This window comes from Cottoperca gobio, chromosome 18 (genome assembly GCF_900634415.1).
Source record: "Cottoperca gobio chromosome 18, fCotGob3.1, whole genome shotgun sequence".
Taxonomy (NCBI): Eukaryota; Metazoa; Chordata; class Actinopteri; order Perciformes; family Bovichtidae; genus Cottoperca; species Cottoperca gobio.
The window spans coordinates 7,340,783-7,368,694 of NC_041372.1; the positions used below are offsets into that span (position 1 = coordinate 7,340,783).

The 27,912-nt window shown below is 39.8% G+C and overlaps 2 protein-coding genes across 4 annotated transcripts in view; one reads left to right on the forward strand and one right to left on the reverse strand.

Moving 5' to 3' along the window:
* On the reverse strand, positions 1-10,566 carry rce1a (Ras converting CAAX endopeptidase 1a). Its single transcript, XM_029454671.1, has 8 exons — positions 10,397-10,566; positions 8,347-8,449; positions 8,161-8,244; positions 7,137-7,215; positions 6,798-6,965; positions 6,355-6,426; positions 6,182-6,244; positions 1-5,189 (listed from the first exon to the last, which is right to left on the reverse strand). The coding sequence occupies exons 1-8, from the start codon at positions 10,564-10,566 to the stop codon at positions 4,960-4,962; spliced, it is 969 nt and encodes a 322-aa protein (XP_029310531.1). The 3' UTR covers positions 1-4,959.
* Positions 10,529-27,912, forward strand: part of peli3 (pellino E3 ubiquitin protein ligase family member 3) — a 26,541-nt gene continuing 9,157 nt past the window's right edge. The window contains exons 1-3 of one of the 3 annotated variants that reach the window (XM_029454670.1): positions 10,529-10,658; positions 23,915-24,112; positions 27,270-27,399. In XM_029454670.1, coding sequence (XP_029310530.1) covers positions 23,940-24,112; positions 27,270-27,399 — 303 coding nt within the window. In that variant the 5' untranslated portion in view covers positions 10,529-10,658; positions 23,915-23,939. Of the gene's footprint in view, positions 10,659-11,931; positions 12,251-23,911; positions 24,113-27,269; positions 27,400-27,912 lie in introns of those variants that run through there. The other 2 variants (XM_029454667.1, XM_029454668.1) reach the window with 2 other exon arrangements.

Consider the following 27,912-nt stretch of genomic DNA (forward strand, 5'->3'; position numbering starts at 1 on the left):
CAATGTATAAAAGAACATCATTTATTTACAAATAGATATTTTTGCAGTAATTCCAAAGTTTCTGTAAAAGATTGTCATACTAAAACACGGTTCTGTCGTGTCTGACTTGAAATCGTACAACAAGTGTGACTCGGTGAGCATAAAATACATGCACATATCTGTACACTCTGTTCCTGTCACCAAAATAGATCTTGTTACAAAAGATAGTGCTCAATATAAACATCTGTGGAGTTCTGTTTCACCAGCGGACTCACTATTCATTTTCCACAAGTTCTGAAAATGCACATTTGAAATATTCTTCCTCTGGGTGTGTGTATTAAAATAACAGAGCTGCTAAACCTCAGCAAAAATAGACTCTGCAGTCTCTGTCGAGGCTGCTCTCTGCATATTAATACAGGTTCACCATCTTAAACAGCAAATACTGACGTGTTGTTGTTGGCTGAGGACACAGTTTGGGAGAAGAATATGAAGTGTTTCTTTTCTCTTCGTCTCTTATTACAGCAGTAAAAAGGCAAAACTAGTGTTTCCTCCTGATTTGTGTCTGAGGTTAAGCCGGTGACAGGAAACTGAGAAGCTAAAGATCAAACAAAAAGTATTCTGAGGGATGGCCTGTTTGCAAATAATATCAGGAGTTTCTGGGCTGGGCATGGTCAAACAATGCGCACACATAGAGTTATAAAAAACAAAAAAAAGGGGCAACTTCAACCTGTATTTTTCATTTTTTTATAGAAACACAGAAAGAACGGAAATTGAAATAACTAATATGAAGCTCGACAACATGTGATTAAATCTATAAAACTGATCTTCAATTTGTCCGTTTTTTCTTAGCAGGATTGGAGGAAACGCATCTTTTAATTCTGCATAAAATGATTGTTTCCACTTTAGAAAGATGTGCTGCAAAGAGTAATAATAAGTCCACTTGCCAGCCTTAAGTTCTGCATGGGGTTTCTTAAGAGGCAGATGAGGTTGTGGGAGATTTCTCAAATTGATCTATGATCATTTGATTTATGTAGTTCTTTTTCTTCTTTAAAAAAAAAAATTAAAGCCACTCTGTGGTAGTATTTGAAAATATTCGAATTTGGCACCTACCAGTGGCAGCAAAAAAACAACCATGTGTCGCTACACTCAAAGAAAAATGACAGAAATATCCATTCCCAGGACACGAAGAACGATTCTGAAACCAATTTTCAATTTCAGATTGGCTCATTCTTTCTTCAAAGAAAGATGCGCTGATTACGTGTATTCTTAAATCTACACAAAGTGGCTTTGTATAAGTTTGAGGCATATCATGATTTCTATATAGTGAAATTTTATTTTAACCTTAACCCCAACCCTACATTTTAAACATAAACTACACCCATATATGCGACTCATTGACCCTCACTGGGGTCACAAAAAGATGCTCTATTAATAAGTGACTCTTGGGGCAAAGTGTTTTCAGACTATTCTTTAAAGCTTATTTGTAAAGCATGGCTGTGGTATAAGAATACACAATCTATTAGTAGAGCAATGAAACACTATGTGGGAGGCAGGAACAAACTAAAACCTTTTTTTAACAGAGATCCAGCATCAGTGAGTCTCCCCACAGGGTCCCTCGTCTCTGCATCGATCTCATTTATCAGGGCGTAATCGCGTAGAAGCTAAAGTAAAAAAATAAGTTAGAGTGAATTGGTTTTCCCAGTGACTGATGTCATGCAGGCTGATAAGCAGAATGGAGAGTTCCCCCGCAGCAGCTCTGCCTCTGACAAAAGTGCTCTGATGCCCCCTGCTGTCGGCTTCAGGTAGGTAAAGTGCAACTCTCGTCACTAAAGTTCCACTTGTCCAAGTTCACTACCGGCCAAGGGTTTTGTAAACTGCCAAGAGTTATTAATATACATACACGGCACATGTTCCATCTTAGAAAACCTGTTATTATTTGCTCAGTCACATAAAACGGGTCCAAAAACTTTCCCACGTATCGGATTTATTGCTTAGGACCCAAGCAGCCCACTTCCTCTTCACAGTACAAGTATAGCTAATAGAGTGTGTTTGCCATTTTCTGCCACTCTCAGAAGCACCTCAAACATCACCAACTGTGAGCTACAAATAACTTCAAGTGTGTTGTGTGTGTGTGTGGGGAGGGGGGAATGGGGACACAGGTTGGTTGTGCCAATCACTAAAAAAGAAAAAGAAAAAAAAAAAGCCTCAATTAAATGACATTTTTAAAAGAAGAAAAAGAAAATAAAGCCAGTGATGCACATTGATATCCACTCAGGAGAATATTACGAAATTGTGCAGAGGTCTAGTGCACACTACTATAAATGTCTAGAATGAAATGGTCATAAACAATATTAAATCGAGTGGAAAAACATTTTTCTTAAGTTTTGGCCATTATTTCTAGCTGGAACACTATTGCTAAGGTCTGGTGAAGCAGAGTATCGGTAAACAATGAAATTGCTGTTCTTTATGTTAAAAAGATGCCCTGTGGAGTTTCTTTGGACAATCAAAAGTTCTATTTAAAATTTGGGCTTTCTCACCAACACACAGTGTGCATCTTTGACGCAGAAACTCCCCAGGGTTACCTTTTAAAGGCAAAATGGGGGAAAAGAATAAACAGTTGCTTTACATATAATCTGCAAGTGCTTGAGTTGCCGCTCCATCGAACTTTAAAGCCACCTGTGTGAGTAAAATGTTATTAGAAATGCCAAAACTTGGGATATAAATAAATAAAAGTTTACCCTTTAAGTAGTTGAGGCGCCGCTGGCCAGTTTCAATGTTCTCTATAGTACAGGTGTGAACACAGTGACCTTTTCTTCTGGCTCTGTATCGTCAGTATACATGTAGCAGCATGCAGCGTAGTGGTGGGCGCATTCCTGCCTCAATTAAAGGACACCCGAGAATCGCGAGTCTTACTTCGATTAAAGGCAATATAAAAACTGAGTAGGTACCCCTTTCACATCTGCACATATACTGGGGAAGAGACGGCCTTAGAAAATCATAGAGCCAAATTCTAATAATGGTACAATGATTGTAAGAGCCTACGTGCGAGATGCTTGGAATGGAAAAAATAATTAGAAATTAGCATATGAAAACAAGGCTGAAAACGTACTCTGTAAGGACACGAGCGCAGACATTTCAGGCTACACAAACTCATCATTCAGGAGTTGCAGTGTTGGATGATATACATGTCCCATAAAATCCTATAGTTTTGGATTATACTATGTAATATGGATTTGGATGCGGGGGTCTGAATGCGCAATTTCATTCCACATATCAGCAAATTTTTTTGTTTTGTTTTTTTAAAGAAAGTAGTGTGCACGACTAGAATAGGACTAGGATGAGACTACAGTACATACATACGGTACACGAAAAAGCTGCTGGGTCTCAAATTTCAGGGAAATTCATTTGTTCATAAAGTCATGGAATTACCTCTTTGTGTTCCCTTGTTTTTAGTTGTTCATTTGATTGTTTCGTTATGTCTTAAAACTAGCCAAAAAAGCTGTCATGGCAGCCCAGTTTCCCTCCCCGGGGACAAGCATGTACGACCAGTTTGTCATTTGTGCACTTACATAGAGTACGTTTCTGCCATTACGAACCTCCCTAAGCTATCCCATCACCCCCCCACCTTCACCATCAGAACAACAACTGAAACATGGTATATAAATAACTATTAATGTACAAAAACACTGTGTACAAACAGCAGAGTCCTGGTGTCTGATTTGTCTGAACAAAAAGAAGAAACCTGAAATGTTAAAAACAAGCTCGTAACATTAAAAACAACCATCGGTGACCATCACACCCAACACTCCTGTACTCCAGTGCAGCTACAGCCGGCATATTTGCCAGTGAACAATCATTAAAAAGAGAGAAGTTCCAACAAGGAGAGGCAGATGATGCCAACATCTCCATGAGCCTCTATAGACCAGAATGCAGTGCAGCCATGAAGACATGTTTCCGTGCGTCACTCGGGAGGATCACTTAGAGGATCATTCTGGTTTATTAAACCTTGATGATAGTTCTGTATGGGGCTTCAACCGAACCCGAGTAGTACTGACCAATTTCAAATCCGAACCTACACCCAAAGCTTTAAGCAACTAAATGACCCCAACACAAACCAAAACCCTTTACTTTGCCGAGACCGTAGCAGAACGTTTTAACTCGGGTCTTATTTTTATAGTTTTTGCCATCAAAAACACAAGCAGGCAGGTGATCCGACAAACCAACGTTAATCCAGATTGTCAAACTGAACGCGAGCCCGCCCAATTATTTATTTGGTCAACATTTTACCATTTAAAAAGGTTTCGATGTTGGCCAATTTAAAAAAAAATGTTTTAACATGAACATACATTTTGACGCACCACACAGCGGAAGCAAACGTAAAAAGGTCATCGAAACAAAGTGCAGATCCGAGATATAACTGCTTCTTTTCCGCAGCGTCCATGCTAAAAGGACGGCACGGTATCCTTTGTTTACACCTATCCGATAGGACTAATTTTGTGACGTCACTTTGTCTCCAAATCTCTGCAATAACAACAAGAATAAGACCTAAATTGTAATAAACCAGAATTATCCTTTAAAAAGATGAGTAGAAAACAAGTACACCAAAAAGGTAAGTCATGAGGCTTCATGGCAAGTAGATGAGATCCATCAGAGAGGATCTGTGTCCTTCAGTGTTAGAACTACACTAAAACTAGTATCAGGGCGGCAGCGCAGGCCAAAGATTACAGAGGATGTCCTTGAACCCGACACTCTTGGGCTCATTGCCAGCAACAGGAACCGCCACCTACTCAAAACTGGACTCTGTGGAAGAGCTTCAGCTGATTAACTGAAATGTGTTCATGTAAATGTGTGGACATATCAAGGGTCCTTAGGCTACAGATGTCCCCACCTCTCAGTGGCAACTTACTCCACATGGCTCTTAGCGCTGTCAGAAGTGTAACCTGTACCTGAACTGTAAAAAAATTAAAAATAAATAAGGGATCAGGAGAGGCAGAGGGAGCTGGGGGAGGAGGTGAGGGTGCACACTGGTGTGGGCATGCCGTAGTACGAGGGGTCGGTAAAGGGGAATAGGAAGAGGAAGAAGAGCAGGACCCCCATCAGGTAGGAGGAGAGGACGGTGAAGCGGTGGGGGTGCTCCATCGCCGTGCTGATGGCGGGAAAACCCATGTAGTTACAGAAGGAGTGGCAGAGCACCGGACCGATGAGGTGACCTGCAACACACAGGAAGAGGAGACGTGAGCACTTAAGGAGTGCGAGGGTGCACGGATCTACCTGAACCATCTGTTACAGTTTATACTGCCAGCGTAATGAATGTAGAATTAGCTTGAAAGAAATACTTCGGTCTAGCGCTTGCGCAGGCGCTCTTTATTTGTCCGTGCGAGGATGTGGAAGTGTTTCAGGGTTTCCGCACCTTCTTAAACATCAAATACACTTTCCAGGCTTAATCCCCTCAAATTCAAGGACCCAACATGGCATCATTTGAGACACGGATCAAGGCTAATTACCATTTTTATAATGACAACTGGCCGGCTTTACGGAAGCTCACAGAAAACAATTCTAATTTATTTCTATTCTTGCACAAAATGTTTAAATTAAATTTTCTTCCCTCAAATGTACAAACCTTGAAGGATTCCAAGGCCCCCTGGGAACCATGTGAATAGTAAGCTTTTAGTGAAAACATGTGTCTGGGAAATAGTGAGCATACGACTGGATAATTAAGACTTGGATTTCACTGCACGATCTGTGTGGGAGTTTTTTTTATTGATTTAGTTTTGTCGTTGTTAAATAGAGACACCCATTTACTTCGATTCATCAAGACTTTTTTGGATTCTTCGTTCACCGTGGAAGCATGCGAGAAAAACAAAGTTTTCTTCACTAAAACAAGGCTGAGTAGTTGATGTGTCAAATAATAATTTTGGGACTGAAGTATTCCTTTAATACAGACTGATTGTAACCATAGATTTGAGAACATTTTAACCCTCTGAATGTAGTGTTTAAATATAGAAATAAACATTTGAAACAGATGTTGACTCAAGAGTTAATGAAATGTCATGAAAGATTTTCTTCATTTTATAAAACAAATTCTTTGTAGTTTGTGTGAAAACAATCTAATTTAAGCATCATTATTTCCGTATAAATAAAAAAAAATTGAAAGAAAATTCAGAATTAATCTGGAGTGTAAGACGTAAAGACAGCTCCTCACCTGTTCTGATGAAGATGAAGGCAGTGTAGGCCCCAAACACTGCTGTGTAGGAGAACTGGAACACTGTTGTAAAAAAAAAAAAAATCAGAGAAACACGTTTCAGCCTCAGCTTCTTCCTCCTGCTGTATTTATGCGCTGTACTCGGACGCATCCTAAAACACATCAGTGCTCACCTGCAGAGAGGAAGATCCCCGACAGCGTCCCCTGTCTGAACCTCAGCAGCTCAATCACGTGGTGGAAGTGAGCTGGAGGAAAGACGAGCACGTTTAGAGACTCAGACATGCATCAACATGAATCATCTGTGCAAAACAAATGTTGGGATGTGAAAGATATCAGCTGGGAATCTGCCACTCATCACTGGACTCAAAACTCAAATGTAAGAATAACATAGTATTCCTTTTCATAAAAGAACCACATGAAAAGGAATGGAGGCTGGGAACAAATACATCCCAAGATCTAAAAATGTAAAAACATACATAACTTGCAGTTAAGTTGCTTGCAGGAGGCCCTTGGTTTTTATCAAATTAGATGCTAAATTATACTACTAGCCACACGAAATAACTTGAATATACTTTATCCGTCATAGATTAAGACGCCTGACACTGTCAGAACTCACCGACTCCAAAGAAGAGGGGGCAGGTGAAGATGGCAGTGAAAGGCGCAGCACAGGGCACCAACATGGGCAGCATGCAGGCCCTGAACACCAGCTCCTCCGTTAGCGGTGCCACCACCTGATTCCGCAACCAGCGCATGTCGCTCAAACACAACATCCAGAACCACGGGTCTGCAAGGGAGGAAGAGGAGGAGGTTAAATCCTATATTGTAGAGAAAGCACTTCATTACAGTTCATTAACAACACAAAAAAAAGCATCACGCTGTAACACAGATTTGGTCTAATTATGAAGTGTCCATAAAATCTGAGATGTCATAAATAAAAGAATGTTGGCTTTCTTACCCAAGGCCACCCGGATCCCATCCATGAAGCTCCAGGGACAGTCCATAGCCAACTGCATGAGAGGGCCCAGAAACAGGACCTGCAGCACAGCCACACACAGCCACACACAGCCACACACAGCCACACACAGCCACACACAGCACACAGCCACACACAGCCACACACAGCCACACACAGCCACACACAGCCACACACAGCCACACACAGCCACACACACACACACGTTCTAACTTAAAAAAAGGTAACTATCTAGTTTACCATGTTTTTGGGGACCTGCCATCTGCAGCTTTCTCACTAGATACTGGACCAATTAGTCACATGGGAACATTGGGGGCAGATTACCATATAAGGCAGAAGGTTGCATTTGACTGATAAGGTTTTTATTTGGAAATGCACAGCATGGATATTTTTCAGCCGATGACGATAATTGCCGATGAAGAGAATCTAATTTCAAATTTTTGTATTTAAAAAAAGTTTATATCCTGTAGTTTATGCACACCTGAGGGTAAGAAAGGATAAGATGCATTGAGCCAAGATGGGTGATTTAATATCCCATAGCGCTGATCTCACCAAATCTACCAATCACTATTGTTAAAAGAAAAAATATATATATTTGATATCCTGTCTAGTGCAAGTCACACTGAATCTAAAACTTTGTGCATCAAGTCTCAGATTGAGCACGCAGACATGATGCACATATTTTTTTAAAGGGTTTTAAAGTACCTTCATTTCCTCCATGATCTGTCACAGCAACAAGTGCTGACCGTGTTGATAAGCGGCCGAAACAGCCAAACTACAATAACTACCTTCCTGTTGTTTTCAGAAGACCTGCATGCACACGGCTCTTTAATCTTAATCTTACACCATATCTCGGCCTCTCGTGACGTGTCTCACATCATGAGGAGAGCTCCGATAGCTGAGATCGGGAATTCATTTAATGTGGCGCTTCGTGGTTAAATTCTGCTTATAACCTGAGCAACGGCCGAATTCTATCCAGCCAATCAATAGAAGATTTGCTTCTTACCATAGTAAGCATCAGAGGAAGTATGATAGCAGGAATGAGGCCTTCAAAGCGGATCCCCATGAGAGCGAGTAACGCTGGGCCAGTCTGACACACAAACACACACAAATAGGTCAAAAGCAAAACTACAACATGACACAACAACACATATACAGCACTTTATGGTGTTATAGTATGACTTGGACTCACCCTGACACCTGTGAATTCTCTCCATGCCCACACAAAGAGAGGAGACAGGCCCGACACGATGAGTACACTGGTGAAGCGTCTCTTTATCACAGCGGGGTGATCCCTGAGGAATGGATCAGTAGAAACAATAAAATCACACATCGCATAATCATCCCCAGCACAGAGAACCGGAGACACAACTCTAGCTCAGCAGTCGTAACGGACAGCGGTTAAATAGTACCGGTCCTGACCTGCTTTTGTTTATGTGCAGAACATTACACCAAATTCCATTCAAAAATTGGATCGTTTTAATGATTTTTGGCTTCTTGCTCTTGCTCATCACATTGTCTGTCACTTTGGCATAACTATGTCCCATCCATACAGTACTTTAATACGGACTATTTCTTGGCAAGGACGAGAAACTTCCTGGAGTCTCTGCCGGTTGCGTGGCAACTGCTCCCAACCAAGAATAGTCTGCCACATAACCTCCTAGAAAACCACAAATGTCGTTTTCAAAGTGTTTTTTGAGTGGATTAATCTTTTTAAAATATTAAACAGAGCCTAAAAGATTAATCATAAACATAATCTGATTAATTCATATTGAAAATATAACTGCCAGGTTATGGGTTTTTGTTGGTGATCGGATTAATTGCAAATTATTTAACTTAAATATTTGATATCCAAATACTTTCCTAGCAAAATATCCTGAATAGAACTATGTAATTTGGATCTAATTCTAAGAGCTAATATAAAAAAGGTGTTCAATGTATCGTGAGTATCTTGTAGTCAGTGCATAATTGATGGTAGAAAAGGTCATTATTAATTAATAACATTAACACAACTAAATTGAATCAGACATCATTAAATTCTATCATTTACATCTGTGCTTTTCATGGAGTCACATGTCAAAAAGATCTATGCAGTCTATATTGTAAATTAAGTTTCAAACCATACACAACTAAATTCATTTATTTGGTACAAACATGAGCCTCAAACATTATTAGGAAACTACAGACCTGCAAGGGATTTGTTATGACTGAAGTAAATATTTAAGTATCATCTGGTATTATTAGCCGATATTGTTAACTCGTCTTGTACACACAGCAAAGACCAAATATTTACGGAGTATCTGGATTTAATGAGGAGTAATCACATCAAAGGTTCACTTCACACTCTCAGTGATTATTCCGAGCAGCGTGTTGCAATGGGGGGGGGGGGGGGGGGGGGGGGGGGGTATTGTTTCTGTATTCTACCAGTTGGGAGACGTTGAGACAAACAGACACAACCAGGTGCTGATGTGTTAGAAGAGAGCACTCATAGCGAGTGCTCTCTTCTAACACATCAGCACCTGCAAACCAAATGCCTATATATAAAGTTGCATAGTGCATATAAAGTTGTGCTTATTCAAATTACCTGCTAGGCAAAGTTGTATTATTTCAGCACTGGTTGATTTGTGGGTCTTTGGATAAACAAAGAAGCACACCGTGCATTCTAATATCCATATTACCATACTATTTAGCATATTTTGTTTGTCCCACTACATAATATGTCAAATGCAGTATGCAAGTATGCAAGTCAGCATGCAGCAGAGATATGAGGGTCAAAATTTAAGGTGCAATGTTATGACGAAGTAGTATGTCCCAACTGTATGTATATTGCATGCGACAGTACATACTTTGTAAGGGCAGCTGCATTACATACTTAAAGTAAAAAGAAAAAGTATGCAATGTTGCCCCCTAACAGCCATGTTGTTAGTCCGGCCATGGTTGAGGCAAATTATGGAATTATCAGATACTTGCTTCATTACAGGCCACACAGTGGCGCTACTGATGTCACTGTCAAACACAGTAACTCACATACAGGGAGAACCACATGCTCAGAGAGAACACGTGTACTAATTATGATTGATGTAACATATATGTTTGTGACTTTAATGTAAAATCCCACTGAGCCTTTTGAATAGGTAAACTATGTCGGAGTGAACATAGCATAAGAGAAGCACATAGTAGACAGTATTAAAACCATATAGTACTCAAAGAGTGTATCTATCACACCGCTGTGTGTGGCTCACCTCGGCAGGTCACTCCTCCACACGTATAAACTCCCAACATAAGAACACGCCAGCAGCAGACAGGACAGCACTGACACCCAGCATAAACCGTCTGGGGGTACGAAGTCGCCATTGCTGTGTTTCATCTCCTCTGTCAGAAGGTTTGGTGATAAATCCCCCTTTTCTGCCATAACGACTGCCGGTTGAGACTTGAGCAAACAACTACTCGGCACCGGGGCGGTTGGTGGACCATCTAACACGATAAAACATCCACCAGCAAGAGGTGTGAAGTTTTCAATAATCTCCTTTCAAAGCGTGAGCTAACGTTGCTAGCTGGAGTGCTAGCTTCTGCGGCGCTCTATAACGACGTCATCATATGTTGCTTTACTTTCTTCTTCTACTTCGAGATTTACGGCAGCTTGCTTTCTCTATTATTGCATTACTGCCATCCTGTGTACTATTTTGTCCTTCATCGGTTATTTCCCTTGCTTGCTTAGCACATTCTCCCCTTACAGTTCATTTAGCTGACGCTTTTGTCCAAAGCGACTTACAATAAGTGCAAACAATCATGAGGATACATATATACATATATATTTATATATTTATATATATATATAGTTTTTATATATATATATATATATATATATATATATATATATATATATATATATATATATATATATATATATATATATATATATATAGCAATTTTACAAGGACAAGGAGACACTTGTTTAATACTTTTCATAATCCCTGTTTGGAAATAATATATTTCAAATATACAGCATTCCTTCCAGTTCCAATGATGTATTCAAACCTTTCAAACACATCAAAATGAATAGCAAATGGTCTTTGTTTGTCACCAGATGGCGCCAAAGTAATGCATTTTCAAATCATATACATGACGTAACATTCATTATGACTTGAGGTACATATGAGTAGTTTATTAAAAGGTGACCATTTGGACAGTATAGTATTCTTCTGTGGCTTTGGTGGAGTTTTGTCAAGTGTGTCAAGTTTGTCATCATTTAAATGTTTGTCCTCATTTAAATGTACATGAACACGCAGTAAGACATTAACCTCAATCCAGGTGCTTTGTTTTTCTTGTCATCATCAGCTACACAAAGACATCCATCACTTTATTGAAATCCATATGACAGTACTGGGACGTTTTAGAAAGTGGTACCTTAGACTTTTTGTAAATGAAGAAAATGCATCCCATATTCCAGCTAAGAGAAGGTGGAGGGTGGATTTGGACTCTACCGGTGAAGGGGAATACGCCTTCGATTTTTAGAGCGATGCATTGGTGCATTAACTGGATGACTGGGAAACTGGATGAGTTCTTGAAGGCACCAGATTTGGATCACCGAATTTACCAGGCTCACGTAAAGGCAACACAATATTCGTGTGACAAGATTTATTTGTATTTCTCGAGCCAGAGAGAGAGAGAGGTGGAGAGAGAGAGGCAGAGACAGAGAGAGAGAGAGAGAGAGAGAGAGAGAGAGAGAGAGAGAGAGAGAGAGAGAGAGAGAGAGAGAGAGAGAGAGAGAGAGGCGTGACATCGGGCAGTCTGCTGTTATATCCGACAGGAATGAACGTGTCTCAGTCTCCTGTGTATCGTGAACGGAGGTGATGCTAACGCTCCTGATGCTCTGCGCTTCTTCTTCCTCTCCGTCTTCTCCCCTATTCTCCGTCTTTACGCCTCCCAGGCCGTACGGGCACTGACAGAACCCGCACCCCAGACACACACACACACACACACACACACACACACACACACACACACACACACACACACACACACACACACACACAGAGGAGGAATTACACACAGATCCGAGCCGGTCCCGGACCTCCATTGGCAAACATCAGCGGGTAGGCCTGTTTATCTGATTTCTTCCATCACCTGTCTTTATTATAGCAGCCCCATCCACACAAGAGCAGATGGCAAGAGACGCCAGCTGGCCTGAGGTTTGCTTTACTGCTCTTCTAGGGAGATGATGGAGGTTAAAGTCACCTTTTTATGTGTGGATTGTTGACTTTGTCACCGTTATTCAAGCTGACGTGAATCTATATTAGATCAATTGATTGTTAAGTGATGTCAAACAGTTGGAAGTGATGCAAAAAATACGGATTAAACGGGAGTTTTCACGCAGATTATTTTAGTATTACTGGCTGTGTGCCTTTTATTATTTACATCACTGCTGCTGCTGTGTGTGTATGACAGAGAAACGTGTGTTTGTGCGTAAGGAGGGTGTGTGTGCGTGCAGATGTCTTCCCTATATGTAGTGTGTTTTGTCTGTGCGGTGGAATCCCCTGTGTACAAACCCAGCCTGCATGCGCTTTACATAAACAATAAAAAAGACACAATAGCCCGTTTTTGTCGCTGTTTAATTGTGAAAAAGAGAAGAAATAATAGATATTGCGTGGATGCTGATTTCCCCTCTTTACCCATTTCAAGTAAAGCCTGTTAATGGCCAAATCCGATCAGGTTACTACATCATCATGTCTTAATAGAGAGTAGAAGTACGGACACACAGCATGGCCCTGGGAAAACGCAATCCACTGCAATCCGCACATACAGAACAGGAATAATACGAGCAGTTAGAGGCCATGTTTGCATAATCTGGACCAGAAATAAGGCATTTCTGGCGCATTAACAGTTTCATGCAATATTTCCCTGCATCGAGATGGTTCTAGGATGGTTTCAGGAGGAAAGGATTTAGTGGGATGGTCAGGGAAAATCAGCCTAAAATGGCTCACTACTCAAAAAGTAGTACCAGTTGATGTAATTCATGATCCAACAATATTATAGTTTGCTGAGTATTGAGTCATATGTGTAGCTTACTGGGAAATGACAGTTTTAGGCATATGGGCCTAAACATAGATCCATGGCGATGATACTGTTAGGATTAGAGTCAGGCTGATGCAGAGTGCATATGTAATACCAAAATATGTCAAATCAGATGTTACAGTCAGTGTCGTCCACTTCTGCATTAATGGATATGATGCAGGTTATTAATTCATAATTAATGCAAAGATGATATACTGGATGTCTGTCTATAAAACAGCTGTTAACCTTAGAGGATTTATTCTGACAAGTTTGGATACACATTTACTTAGAATCTTACTTAATAAATTAAGCATGGGAGTTGTCACATTTAATGGACATGTATGAGTCTAAACTAACACTCACTTTAAATGCAAATGTTGGATTAAAAAGCCTATGTAACTTTTGAAAGAAGAATAACACAATATTCCTCTTACAAATTGAAAGTTGCATGACTTCATAATAAAACACACCTTCATCCAATTCAATACACTGCAGTTTTACTTGGTCTGGTAGGCTATGACTAGTAGCTTATGGTGGCTAATGTTAGCTGTTAGCCATTTGTAGATAGATATTGCTGTATAACTGAGTCAGTTTGAGGTCTAACAAACATATTTAATGTATTTCCTTCATTACAAAAACAATTGTGATGCATAGGCTATATAGTTTTTACCATTATTTAATTTGATAGTTAGCTAGCTAGCTAGCTAGATACTTAGCGCACATGGTACCTTTAATAGCCCTCATGTCCCCTTAAATTATTGTTTTAGAAGCGTGATAGCATGACTATCACTTTTAGCAGTGATATCAGTAGGAAAGGGGAAACTAGAAGCAGCTGAAATTACTATATGTAGTTTTAGTAACAGTAGGTCCCTAATATTATCTGTTGTTGTAGCCTACTGGCCTAGCTGTTGCGGTAGCTGAAGTTGTAGTAGTTTTAAGGCTTATAGCATTAGCATCTGTAATAGTAGTAATATCACTAGTAGTAGTAGTTTTAGCAGTAATAGTGTCAGTTATATAGCCTACTACAGTAGTAACAGTGCTGGTAGTAGCCTATAAGTAGATAGCAGGTGGCAGTAGTAGTATTGCTTTAGTATCATTAACCTCAGTGATAGTAACCGCAGTGGAGGCACTTTTTAGTAGCTAGTAGCATTAGCGGCAATACATCAAATTAACAGTAGGCTACTTGTAGTATTAGCAGCAGTAGTAGTACAAGGTTTAGTATCAATAATAGTAACAATATCATTGGTATTAAAAGTAGCAGTTGGCCTAGTATTTACAAAACTAGTATCAGTAAGGACTCAATATATTTCAAATGAACTAGAAAGTAGGAGAAACAGTATTTAACTGATTAGCTCTTTTGAACGTCATTGTGATGAAGCTGTTTCTAGAAAGATCTTGTAGCAGAAGAAATTCAAGAATTAAGAAATATGATGCAGTTTGTTTAAAAGAGAAGTGTGAGCCACACGCCCACGGTGTGACCACCATAAAGAACTGGCTAAAGACATGTGAAGACCGATACATAATAACCAACTGCCCAGCATGGAAATATATTAAGTTTCGTTAGACAAATACATGATAATCACAGCTTCAAACAAGAGATTTGGTGTGTGCGCGTTTGTGTGTGACTGAGAGATGAGAGATGAGCTAACACAGTAGCAGCCCACCTGTTAGGCTCTTACCAAGCCCGAGGGGTCAAACTGAGAGGAGGTGAACCTGCAAAAACAAGAAGGGGACATTTAAAATAACACAAAAATAGTTTGAGCTGCTGCAAACTGTTCTGAAGGGATTCTTTGAGCTCTACTTTAAATACATTTCGAGGTGGGAAAGAGGGAAAAAGAGTTTGTTGTAGAAAAGAAGGGATCGTCTAATGCCTCATTTCCAGATTTCTCTGTGTACGTATGCAAGTCAACCAGAAGTTCAGCCATTGCTATAAGTACATTGAATAATTATAACATTTCAAGTGTACTCACTTTCAGTTTGACCTCCAAATAAAGTGGTTTAGATAATCTGTTGGTTTGTATGCAACCCATCATATCATCTGACTGCTCCGGCTTTTTGCCCAATCAGAGTTTGTTGTTGATCTATCACCCGGATGTCAGCAATTACCTCAGGGAGTACAGTGTTATCATCATATAACTAATGGCAATGATGGACTAAAGTACAAAAATAAAGCCTGAGCCCAAGAATTATCCTCTATTTATGTTATAAAACAAAACGCACATAATACTAACATTTAAGATTTACTTTAACAGCACTGCCAAATCAAAAATTATTCAACTCAACTCACCTTCCCCAATAGAAAGGTGGGGATTTGAGGTGGAGTCACTTATTGCTTGCTATAACATTACCCACGTGCCTGATGTTCTGGAATCCCATAGCTCAAATATGCTGACTCATTTCCCGTTATCTGAATTACAAAGTGTGATGCTCTATGAGACAAGATTACAAGCTGTTGTTATGCCTTATGTTGCATAGCAACAGGCATGATGTAACCATATGATGTAACGTGCCTCAAGCCACTGAGCTTGTAGCTGATCTTAAACTTGTAAGATCTCTGCACCCAAATAGTTATTGAGTCATTGGTATCACTCAGAAAACCCTGTCCCCATGAGCAAACTGATTGTCCCTCCATAGATATTAAATATCTGCACAAAACCCTGATAGTGACCTTCAGAGAGCCATGATGTGGGTGGTACATTGCTTTTCCTGTCAGCTGTTTTTGTCTCTCGTTGACTGCCTCTAGAATTGCAGCGGCTAGTGTTTAATGGTGAGAGGAGAGAACAAAGGTGAGAGTCTTAAACATTTCCTTTCACTTTCATCCCCACTCAGAGGGTCATGTGACTTCTTTGAAATTCAAATAGACCTGATGAATGCTACAGGTGCATTCTCTCTCTCTCTCTCTCTCTCTCTCTCTCTCTCTCTCTCTCTCTCTCTCTCTCTCTCTCTCTCTCTGTCGGAGCGTTTCCCATTCTCAAGCTTTCTTGCTCTTTTTCTCATTTTTAATAAAATAAAACAATTGTATCGCCATACCGCACCCTAGACAGCAGGTCCATTTAGTAGCAGACAGGGCTGCAGGACACATACTCCATCACAGCATAGCAGCAGCCACACACACACACACACACACACACACACACACACACACACACACACACACACACACACACACACACACACACACACACACACACAAAATATCTGCCTAGCTAGATGCCTAATACTAAATGGGTTTATAATCATGGATAGAAACTTCTAGATAATAAAAATGTGCATTGAGCATACTGATGTAGGATTCATGGTAACCCCGTAAGGCTGCTAAAGTGGCTTATAGGCACACTGTGTCATTTTGGGACATAGGCCTACTTTTGTTTGAAATCCTGTGCCCATTTCATGCAAAACACACAAGAATGACTAGTTTGTGCGTCACATTATGCTACAATGTAGCTAACTAGGGTGCTACAGACTACATCCGAATGATAAACAATTACAACATGAATTATACTATTTCCATTTAGTCTAATACTTTAAAACCAAATACCTTCAACACTAATGACATTAGCTTTACTCTTTGTTTTGTGCTAATTAGCAAATGCTACCAATCTAAACTAACATAGTCATTGTGAGCAAGTTAGCATGCTGACATTAGCATTTAGCTAAAAGCACCACCGTGCCTAAGTTGAACATTGCAGGGTGTAGACTCTTAGTATTCTCATTTTTGAGAGCCTATGAGAGTTTTTACCTCCAACAAGCTTGAGACACTTTTGCTACACACTGGAGTTTTTAAATATATGGACTTGTACCATAGCCTGACATCGCCAAACCAAATCAAAAATATGAATTACTGCCAGAGCAAATAATACATGTGCTTTCAGATTCATCTCGTTCCCAGGCAACATTTACCACCCAAGGAAGGTCTAATAAAAGACTATATCGAGTTGTATTATGTAGGATCCAATATTTCGGGTTTGACGCAGGATATATCGGCCATCAATTACCATTCTTTTTTAAAAACATTATATGTCTAGAGACAACTCCCCGAATGGTACAGCTACATTAATCTCATACACATGTTGCAATTTTTCTGTCATCAATTTTTTAGATGTCGCTAGGTAGAAAGACAAAAGTCGCATTCCTGCCAACAAAGCTCTGATTGGTCGACACCAGATCTTGAATTGTTAAAAAGGAAAAATGGAGATGTGGGTGATTTAGACGTCTGGATTTAGGTTGGATTCATAAATATCAATAAACTAACTTAAGTTAAACCTTTTAAAAGTGTTATAGATTAATTAAAGAAAAAAAACAGCCAAAAAATTAAATGGAACCAAATGTAGGGAGAAAAGTGAAAGAAATGGAAGGTGGGTTTGGCAGTGGGGAGGGTAACATAACACTGGCTTGTAGGATTTGTACAGTATGAAGTGTTACATAATGTGGAGCAATGTTTTCTTGCTCTGTCATGCTTTCAGATATGAAAACATACACACCCAAATCTGTGTATGATTGCTTTTTCACACTGATTAAAACATACATTTGCCCTAATTGTAACATTTTAATTAGATTTAATCAGACTATAGCCCTCCGTTTATGACTTACCAAACAAAAGCACTGTCTCAGATCCAGTGACTAAGAATACATGTGAAGAGGAAAATCTTTATTTAAACAGGTTGAAGGAGAGTAATAGTGTGATGAGTTTTGTCATGAGGCCATAATTCACTGCAGAGTTCATTTGTCAGTTGGAGTATATTTAGCTCCCTGTTCATTTGTTTCTGCAAGAGACAAATTTGACTCTTCCTTTCTTTCTCTCTTTCATCTTTTTCTTTCTCTCCCACACACCACACACACTCGCCCTTCCCCTGCACTGGGTGGTTAGAGAGAGTGAATGCTGGGAGGGAAGGAGAGGGAAGCCAGAAAAAGAAAAGAGGACAACAAATGTTCAAGAAAAACAGGATGGGGGGGAATGTTGAGGTACAATATGAAGAAAAACAATGATGATATGAGGGTTTCAAACATTTTGTACTATATGCCTCCTAAAATGATCCTGCTATCAAGAAAATGTGAAATTGGGATCGTCAATGCAAAAGTAGTCAACCAATATGGTATTTGGCAAAAAATAACCTGTTTGTTGTCTTTATTAGGCTCATATTCTGTGTTTTTATCATTCTTTGCACCAACAAATCCAAACTACATCATATCCATCATGGAAATCTTCATGGATTAGGTGATGTACGCTTTTTAATAAATTAATATGGATTCAGATGAGTTCCAGAAGCTAGTAAACAGAGGCTAGACAGGAAAGAACCTAACTGTGGTGACAGTATACACCTATATCCACATTAAGCAGTTACAGAGCAACATTATCATACATTTGGAGTCGTGTTTGTGTCCACCTGATGAATATTAGTCCAATATTCACTCTCCTTTTTAGTTCTGCTTTGGTCTCCACCAACTCCTGGGGAAAAGATATCCGTGTCTTTAGCTGCTAAATGCTCCACTGTGTTCACCAGCTAGTCTCTAAATGTGTCTGTCTGCTGTTTGGTGCTGAGCAGGTAGTGTTACAATGGGTCAGAACCTTTATCACTGAAAACAGGTGCTTGCTGCTGCTGCTCGAAACCAGGCTCATGAGAGCGAATGTAAAAATGGCTGTAAAAGCAAGAAGAAAAAAAAGCAATATGCTGAAGAACAAAAGCTCTGTAGAGCTGTAAAGCTGCAGAGTTAGTGATACTTCTCTGTGGGTTCATGACAAAAGCAGCTTTTACATTAGACCTACATGTAGCCATTTAATCAGTTTGTTAATGCGACACGGCTAAGAGTCTACACAGCCATGCTCGCAGCTCTGTGAGGCTTGTGAAGCAAAGCGATAAAATACATACTAATGTCAGTAACGTTAGCATGTTAGCATGCTAATGTTTGTTTTTAGCACTAAACACAAAGTAGAGCTGAGGATGTTTTCTTTCTTGTGCAAGTATTTGGTCATAAACCACATTTTAGACGATGGATACATATGTATACAAAACGTTAGGGCAGTCTATCTAATAGTTTTGTAGATATTTCACCAAAACAGTGGACAAATCCACTGACAGACATTAGGCCTATAGAGCCATGCTGCTAGCATTCTCGTGCCATTAAGGGCCAAATTTAAAGAATCTTTATTACATGTTTGAGTTAATATAAGCCAATATTATTTATTTAAAAATCACTGTAGATGTTTAGAGTTGTGTTGTATATGTAGTGTGTGTATTGTTACACTGTTTTGTGTAGGGTTTTGTAACATTACCCTGTATTGAATATAATCCAGAAAACTGTGATGTATAGTGTGGTGCTGTATTGTAATGCTTTAATAGTGTTATGTTGCATAGTTTTGGTTTGTTGGCTTCGCAAGGTTTACAAGATGGTGTTATTTGCATTGTGCTGTGTTGTGTAATACTGTGTGTGAGTGTGTTTAGCCTGAGCAGAAGCAGCCGTTCCTACCACAGACCCTCCAGTCACTCCACTCTGCTCCTATGGACTGCATTCCCTTTATCTATTTCTCTTTATTATTCTCTCCTTCCTTTGTCTTCCTTTGTCAGACAGCTTTTTCTTTGTTTCACTCCTCCCTCTCTCTCTCTCTCTCTCTCTCTCTCTCTCTCTCTCTCTCTCTCTCTCTCTCTCCACCCCCAGGATGTGGCTGTGGGTTGATTAGAAAATGCGTGGCACAGAACAGGCAATCCATCACCCTGCCAAAGCCCGACACTTCCGCGCATGCGCTTGCTAACACATACACCCGAGCACACAAACGCAAACCCTCCGCCACACTCTCCTCTTCCTCATGTCCCTCCTCTCTTCATCATCCACACAGATCGCTCAAGCTTTGTTGCATGTTTTTGTTTTTTTTCCCAGGATACCAGCAACATCTCACATCTGCCCCTCCTTTTATTTATTTCCTTCACCTCCCCTTGCCCTTCAAACCCACTCCTCCTCTTCCTCCTCCTCTGACTGCCACCTCACAATCGTCCTCCTCCTTCTCGTCTGCATCCACTCATCCACCCATGGCAGTCATGCCTCTTTTGCTTTTATAGATTATCCTCATGGTAATTCTGCTCTGTTAGATCATTTACAGTACAGAGACTGAGAAAAGTACAAAAGAAGAGGGAGGGGGGCACGTTTGCAGTAAAATATTTTATTAATATCTCACATAGTCCGAGGTGAATCGTTTCTACGATATCTTTGTGGTGGTATCTACTTTTTTTAAAGCTGACAAAATCGTCTATATTTAAAACCATTGGCGGACCTTGACCATTGGACTAAGACCTTTTATCCTCCCTCTGTCTCCCATGAAGTAGGTCAGAGACTGTACGTATACCTGTACGAATCTTTCTGTGTAACAGTTACATGTTTGTTTATTTCCGTTTCAAATCCCCACTCCTGATTGGATTTGGATAAACCAATAAGGAATTGATGTCCGGTCCGCACAATGCATGCAGAGATGCTTTACGTGCATCTTCGGAGAACCCTGATTGCAGCCTTACGAAATACAATCACCTGAATCAACATGTACACGCCACAGTTTAAATCTGACTACAGAGGCGCGAGATGCTGGTTCCTGAAGTAATTCCACCACTGTAAAGTGTTTTACTCTACATAGAACCACAAGAGTGTTCTGGATAATTTAGTTTATGTTACGGTTATCAGTTTTGATTATCTAAACTTTGTTTCTGAGGAATTATGGGGGAAGCTTTAAATACTTTGACACCATTGCTTTGAAGAAAAGGCAAATCAGAGCTGTAGCACATTTTAAATGCTTTGTTGCAATGCCACACCATAACTGCTGAAATCATCTAAAATTACCCAAGGACCCTAAGGTGAATCTATGTAAGCCAATCAAAGTATCATAGGGGTTTTAGAAACTTTAAAAGGTGCTTTAAACACATGAAAGACCACACATCGTTTAACCAAATCTAAAGCCAAATATGTTAACACCGCTTTCAAATGGCCACATTTAAAGGCACTATATATATATATATATATATATATATATATATATATATATATATATATATATATAAAGAATACTGAGGCCTTAAGTGGCCTAGGTAATTGTATGGAAGAAAATGCACCTTGCGCCTCACTGTACACAGCCTTGTACCTTTTGACTTGTTTCTTTGTCCAAGAACCAGATGTGTTCAAGTGCTGGTGTTGGTCTCCCTCTTAACCAGTTAAATTCTTCATTCAAATTCAGTCACGGTGTCCTCAGCCAGCTAGCAACAATATCCTCACGTTTGTCAGCTGTAGAAGACTCTTGATCATCGTTAGCTTCCCTTTGGACTCAGGGGTAAAATACTATTAAACATGTAATCATAACTCAAAATCCACTTACCAGCTTTTTTCTGTGGCTTTCAACCACAACTCATGGATCTTCATCAGCGCATGAAGTTGTTGCCTCAATGTGACCTAAGCACGGAACTTTGGTTCACGAGAAATACAAGTGCTCGAAGGCGACAACTTCGACTGCTGATGAAGATCCACATCACCTGTATCGGATCGGGAATTAGCATTAGGGGAGAATAATTTGGAACGGTGACTCCCGTGTGAGTTTCTCATTACAGACCAAATTGCTGTGGTGTAGGGAAGATGAAGTTTGGCATTTAGATTTTAGAGACTATAAATACATATACATTTCTTTATTCAGGGTCTAGATGGCCCTGGAAGTTCCCCACAATCAATACAGCATTCTGCCACCCAGAGGAAGCCCCTTTTTTCTTTCTCTGTCTCTTATTCGTGTACTTCTTCCCTCATTTGCTTCTGTCCACCCAGCCTCCCATGAGTCCACTCTGCCTCCAGCTCTGCATCACTTCCACCACTCAATATCCAGCCAGGGCAACAGAAAGCCGAGGTAATGAAATGGCCACTGGCTGCCTGAATCTGCTTTCTGCCATCCGTCATCTGATTATGAGGAGGTAGTCTCCTCATCGGGCCCTATCAGATGGTCCAAATTCAATCACGTCAAATAACGACCATGCAGTTCACTCACTGGTAGTGTAAGTCCGTATGGGTTCATTGTGTGTGGATGATGATCTAAAAGGGCCGCTTCTTGATGCTTACACAGAAAAATCAACCAGGAAAGGAAACGTCCAAACATGGGATAGTATTTTTGGTATTATTACGTTCACATTCCCAGTATGGTTATCTAATCTTCTCAAAGGGAAAACAAAGCTTATAGGGCTTTGTCATGCTTTTGCAACTCTCGCTCTCCATCGTGTAGGTGTTTTCGCCCACTTTTGATTAATAATAGGCTTGAGCATTAAGAACTGGCTTAGAACCTGTGTGAAGAGACAGGGATTGAGTTTTTGTTTGACTTGTATAAAAAATAAAAAATAATGTCAAAATATCCACATAGCGACTCATAATTGTATGTTGTTGAAATGATCCCACAGTTTTTAAGATAATATTCATATTTCTTCTACTCTATCGCCAGTTAATTAAATGCTTGTCATTGACATTTTGCTGGTGTATTATGGATTTCTTTTATCAGAAAATTGTATTTTTGAGTCCAAGGTGTTTTATCGTCACCCCTTAGTTTGATTTGACAAGACTGCAATCCAACGCATTGAAATGCCATTGTAATAAAACTATCATATAAATGAAAGTCAGTTATCGTTAGCCTACTCCACCTCTCTGTTTGGTAGCTGCTGCTCAGGGACTCCTGAGCTTCCTTAACAATTTAGGATACGGCAGTTTGTCAGTTGATGGTTATCTGGTTGTTAACTGTAAGACTCTGTGAAGAGGACATGCTTTCTTCTTTCCAGCACTCCTCTCTGGGCTCCATATCACTCGCCAGCCGTCACAAAGTGTAAATCATCACCACGGGGTAAAATGGCACAACACATGCATCATAAAGTAATAACAGGGTTCATAGATGAAGGTATCAGTTTATCTGTCTTTGTGGAAAAAGCTGGATCACTTGCGCCCATCCAATCATATTAGGGTGGGCTGGCTGTTTGGTTAAGGGCCTGGCTCAGCAAACAGAAAACACTTCAGTCGCATAAAAAGGATGACAATTACCAGAAGAGCCAACATCACAAAGACTGAAGCTGGCCACCCATCCTGTGCTGCAGTATTAGCATACATTCTGCCAATTATTCCTGAATTACATTTGTTGGCTATTAAATTAAAGGAAATTAATGGTTTTTCATTGAACGATATACATCAGCATGGCCAATATCAGCATTTGGGAACATGGCCCTGCCATTCTCTATGATTTTATAGAGTGGTGTGACAATGCTCTGCTCGAGTTGAAGGTCACCAAGACTAAGGATATTGGTCATCGATTTCAGGAGGAAGCACCCTAGGACAGACCCTAGGATGTTGTGGACCAGTAAAAATATTATGGTACCACCTGCTTTTATAACTTTTTAAATGCAGCTGCACTTTCAGCTAAATATTGTCCCAAACAGCTCTTTTGTTTGTAATTGTCTGTCTGTGCAGTTTCCTGTCTGTTTTTATTTATGCCCAAAATCAATTTGCCTTTGTGGATTAATAAAGTTGTCTTGAATTGATGCAGAGCGCACCTTTGGCACAGTGACCCCCATCATTGCGCCAAATCATTAACTCACTAAATTGAGTTTCTTCATCAATAACACAAGATCTTCTGACTCTCTCTCTCTCTCTCTCTCTCTCTCTCTCTCTCTCTCTCTCTCTCTCTCTCTGAACCCCCATCCTGCCCTCCCCAGCAGCGAGCCCCAGTTGTTGCCGGTGGGCATGGTTTTGGAGGGTAGCTCAGAGGCGCTGTGTCCACCCCCATCTCTGGAGCTGCGCCCATCCTGCAACAAGAGCCAGCCCTCGCCTCCTTTGGGCTCAAGCTCCCAACCCCACGACGGAGTCTTCCCAGAGGACAAGGAGCCCGTCAAGTATGGCGAGCTCATCGTCTTAGGGTGAGATATTGAAATGACATCTTTGCTGATGTATGTTGTCTTTATATGTTTGTCTGTGGCTGAGTATGAGCTTGTCATTTACATGTGTGAGTTATAGGACACTGACCCAGGACTTAACTCGAGCCGCATCTACATTGTATTCAGTCCGATCTGGTACAGTAGGGTCCCGTTGTATTACGAGTTGTCTTGGGTCTATGTGTGTCCTTTGGTTTCTTTTGGAGTGAGTCTCTTCTTGAAAATACATTTTCAACAGGTCAGTTTTAGATCGGGTCCAAAGACCTCTAGTGTGAATGTGGCTTTCAAATTCAAGAACTAAATGTGTTAGGGATTGCAAACCCATGCACCGTGCTGTCATCAAGGTCTCTAGGGTGGAGTTCTAAGTACTAAAATCAGTCAACCAAGATCAGATTTATTGGGTCTGGGTTATATTCAATCTGATGGGGTTGGATAATATCCATATATATAATGAATGGGCCTTTGTGTGTCCTGGGGTCTTATTCAGATCGTTTTTTATTGACTGGAAGTCTGACTTATCAACAGCCAAGATTTCAGCTAATTCAAACCAATGGTAATTTATAAATGGAAGGTTGTACAATGTTTTCTATTTACCTATCAAACATGGAGTGACTACTGCCCAAGGGGTTAGAGAGCCCCATGTCTAGTGTGCATTTTGCACCTATCCATGCACTCCTATTTCATGCAAATGCATTTTGTGCCTTGCCAGTGAACAAAGGAAAACCTGTGGTCTGGTTTGCACATGCAAATCTGTGTATTTGTGTACTAAGTATTTTTACGTTTACATTATATGCCACTTGTGAGCAGAAAACTGACCAATTATGAGATTAATAGCCACAGAGTCAGAAGGGTCGTTATGCATGTCAGTAGCAATAAAAACAAATGCCGGAAAATCCTAAATCTGAAGGGCTAGACACAAGCTTTAAAGGAATACTGCAATATTTTGGGAAATACACATTTGCTTTCTTGCAGAGAGTTGGATGAAAAGATCAATAACATCCATATCTGTCCGTTAAATAAAAGGCTACAGCCAGCAGTTCCCCCTGTTTCCAGTCTTTATGCTAAGCTAGGCTAACCAGTGCGGTATCAATCTTTTCATACGAGTATTTTTCAAAATGACAAACTTTTCCGAAAAAGGTGTCGTAGTTTCTTAGTTGTGACAGCTTCAATGTGAAACTTATTCTCACAAATTGTAATTTTTACATTTCTGTTTGTATGGAGATTAATCAAATAATATACAACCTGTTAATTAGTGGGGTAGGTGTATTTTAGAGAATGTATGGTAAACTAGGCTAACCACGTCTTAATTTTAGCATCTTAACTGAGCTATTCTTTTAGAACCCTAAATCTAGAAACCTAAGTAGTCAAGAAATGCTAGTGACTAGCCAAGTCAGATGGGATCAAATGGGTTAACAGGCCCAGTGAATCAATAGCTTAGCATGTAGACTAAATTGACCTAACCCTTTATCCACCAGCTTTTTAGAAGCCGCTTCATATTCTGCATCACAATCTATAAGGCTATGCTATATATAACACATCAGCTTGTTTTAGATTAGTATGACATTAACCAATTCACCCTCACAAAAACCCTTTCACTTCTCTCTGTGGTTCTTCTGTTAGACAAGCTGGGAACTGGTGAGGTGAATGAAACCATATGCCCAATCTACTGGAAAATACCTTACAACAGTCCCTTATTTAAGACGGTTAGTAAGAGGGAAAACAGATCATTTGACTCCACACAAAGATGCCATTCACTCACTGAGGCACAGTGGCTCATTTAAACCTTAACTTCCATTGGGAAACACCAAAAAGATAGACATGTTATACATTGCATAAGAGTGAGGGAGAATGGTATCTCTCCCATCGGCATGGTATGGTACTATTCCAGGCTCAGAGACACATATGCTTTCACTCCGCTACTATTGATCCATGCACTAGATGATGAACACTTGATGGGATGATGAGAATGGCTCTGTTCGCTGAGAAAGGGGGATAATCGACATTTAACAAAATCCATCCAATCATGTCTTCTCTGTGGTCAGCAGAACATGACTGGAGAGAGTGTTGGTCATTGTAAATGCAGCATAATAATAATTATGCAATCTGAAATAAATCCAAGGATATTATATTTGGACCTCCTTTCGCATCAAACATTTTAGAGAGAGTGAAACACAATATTCTTTATAAGTACTAATCTGGGTTCAGGAAATCATATTCTACAGTCAGCCCTTGTTGACATAACTGATTGAACAATTGACCTTCAAAAGGCATTCAATATAGTATATTACTCAATATTATGCAATACTGTTGAGGCTATTGGGTGTGATAACATAGCAGTCAGTTGGTCTATTTTACCCAAGTAATCATATTCAGCGTGTAGTGGCAGTTTCAGCAGGAGTTGTCAAGTGTGGCATTCCACATGGATCAATCTTAGGACCCTTACGCTTCCCATTTAATGTAAATATTATGAAATCTGCAGTTGATTGTGATCTTTTTTTGTAGGCTGACAATTCTGCCTTGTGAGTGGGTTTAAAATGTGTTCGTTAAGTAAGTAACTCTATTGTTCAAAAAGTTTCCCCAAAGACTAATACCTGTCTAAAATGTTTAAATAGGAGAAACAATTCTTAAAGGTATAGTTTGTTGCATTGCTGGTTGCTGTTTGTATACAAACTGTTCAAAGTTAGACCCTGAGACAGAGAGAGAGCACAAAGAAAAGAGAAAATACAGGCAGAGGGCAGGGTGTGTGGTGTCTGTATCCTTAGATACAGACACTGCTCGTGGGTCAAAAGGGATGATTAAAAGGGATTATCTTTTTCTATACATTGGTTTTTAGTGAATTGTTGCATATTATCCCTTTAATTCTAGTTGTAAAAAAAATTATGTATAGCTATGACACCATCGAGGATTGACTGCTTGCTGGAACTTGATCAGCAGTCATGATTGTTTAACGAAAAGTATTTGATACCACATTTGCAGTTTTATGGTTAGAATTTTGAAGCCACTGTGCATTAATTTGAGTCTTAGAATTTGGACACGAAACTATTAAGTAAAAGATGAGGAAACACACAATTCATTTAATATCAATGAATCCCAGTTCTTACCATTATTACAATTAAGTACATTTTCTTCTTATGCTTCACAGGCACAATGGGTCGCTGGCTAATGGGGACAAGGGTCGCAGAAGAAGTCGCCTTGCCCTCTATAAGAGACCTAAAGCCAACGGGGTCAAACCTGATGTTATCCACAATGTCTCAACACCTCTGGTGTCCAAGGTGAGAAACCACAGTACTGGTCATTACAATTAAGGTTGTCATTCAAACAGAAGCGGTGTTTTCCCTGATCCAGTGAGAAAGGAACAAGATCCTATATTTCTAGGACACCACAACAGTTCATCAAGTACATCAGCAGTGAAAGTGTCTATTTCATCTATAACACCATTAATTTAAAATCTTTGAAACTCCTCTGGTGTCACGTGGTAGAAAAGAAAACTTTGCGAAAGGATTTGTAAACCGTGCACACGGAATGCCTAAAAACATTTTCACATTTTGATACTTATACCTAAATAAAGCGTTTACTGCTAATGGAGTATTTCTTTTTATATAGTATTAATACTTATACGTATTAAAAGATTTGGTCTCTTCTCCCACCACTGAGAACGGGTAAATTCCAGGACATCAACCCTTATTATTAAACAAAACAATAAACATATCAATTAATTAGTATATTAATGAATTAATTAATGCATATTACAGCATGGCTAATGTGTGCTAAACATATAGACTCCT

Bases quoted from the DNA above. Each gene is read 5' to 3' on its own strand.
- rce1a (XM_029454671.1), bottom strand. From the start codon at position 10,566: ATGGCAGAAAAGGGGGATTTATCACCAAACCTTCTGACAGAGGAGATG. The intron at 8,450-10,396 runs GTGAGCCACACA...TCCATTCCTCAG, and splicing joins TGGAGGAGTGACCTGCCGAG to GGATCACCCCGCTGTGATAA. The intron at 6,427-6,797 runs GTGAGTTCTGAC...TCTTTCCTCCAG, and splicing joins CCCCCTCTTCTTTGGAGTCG to CTCACTTCCACCACGTGATT.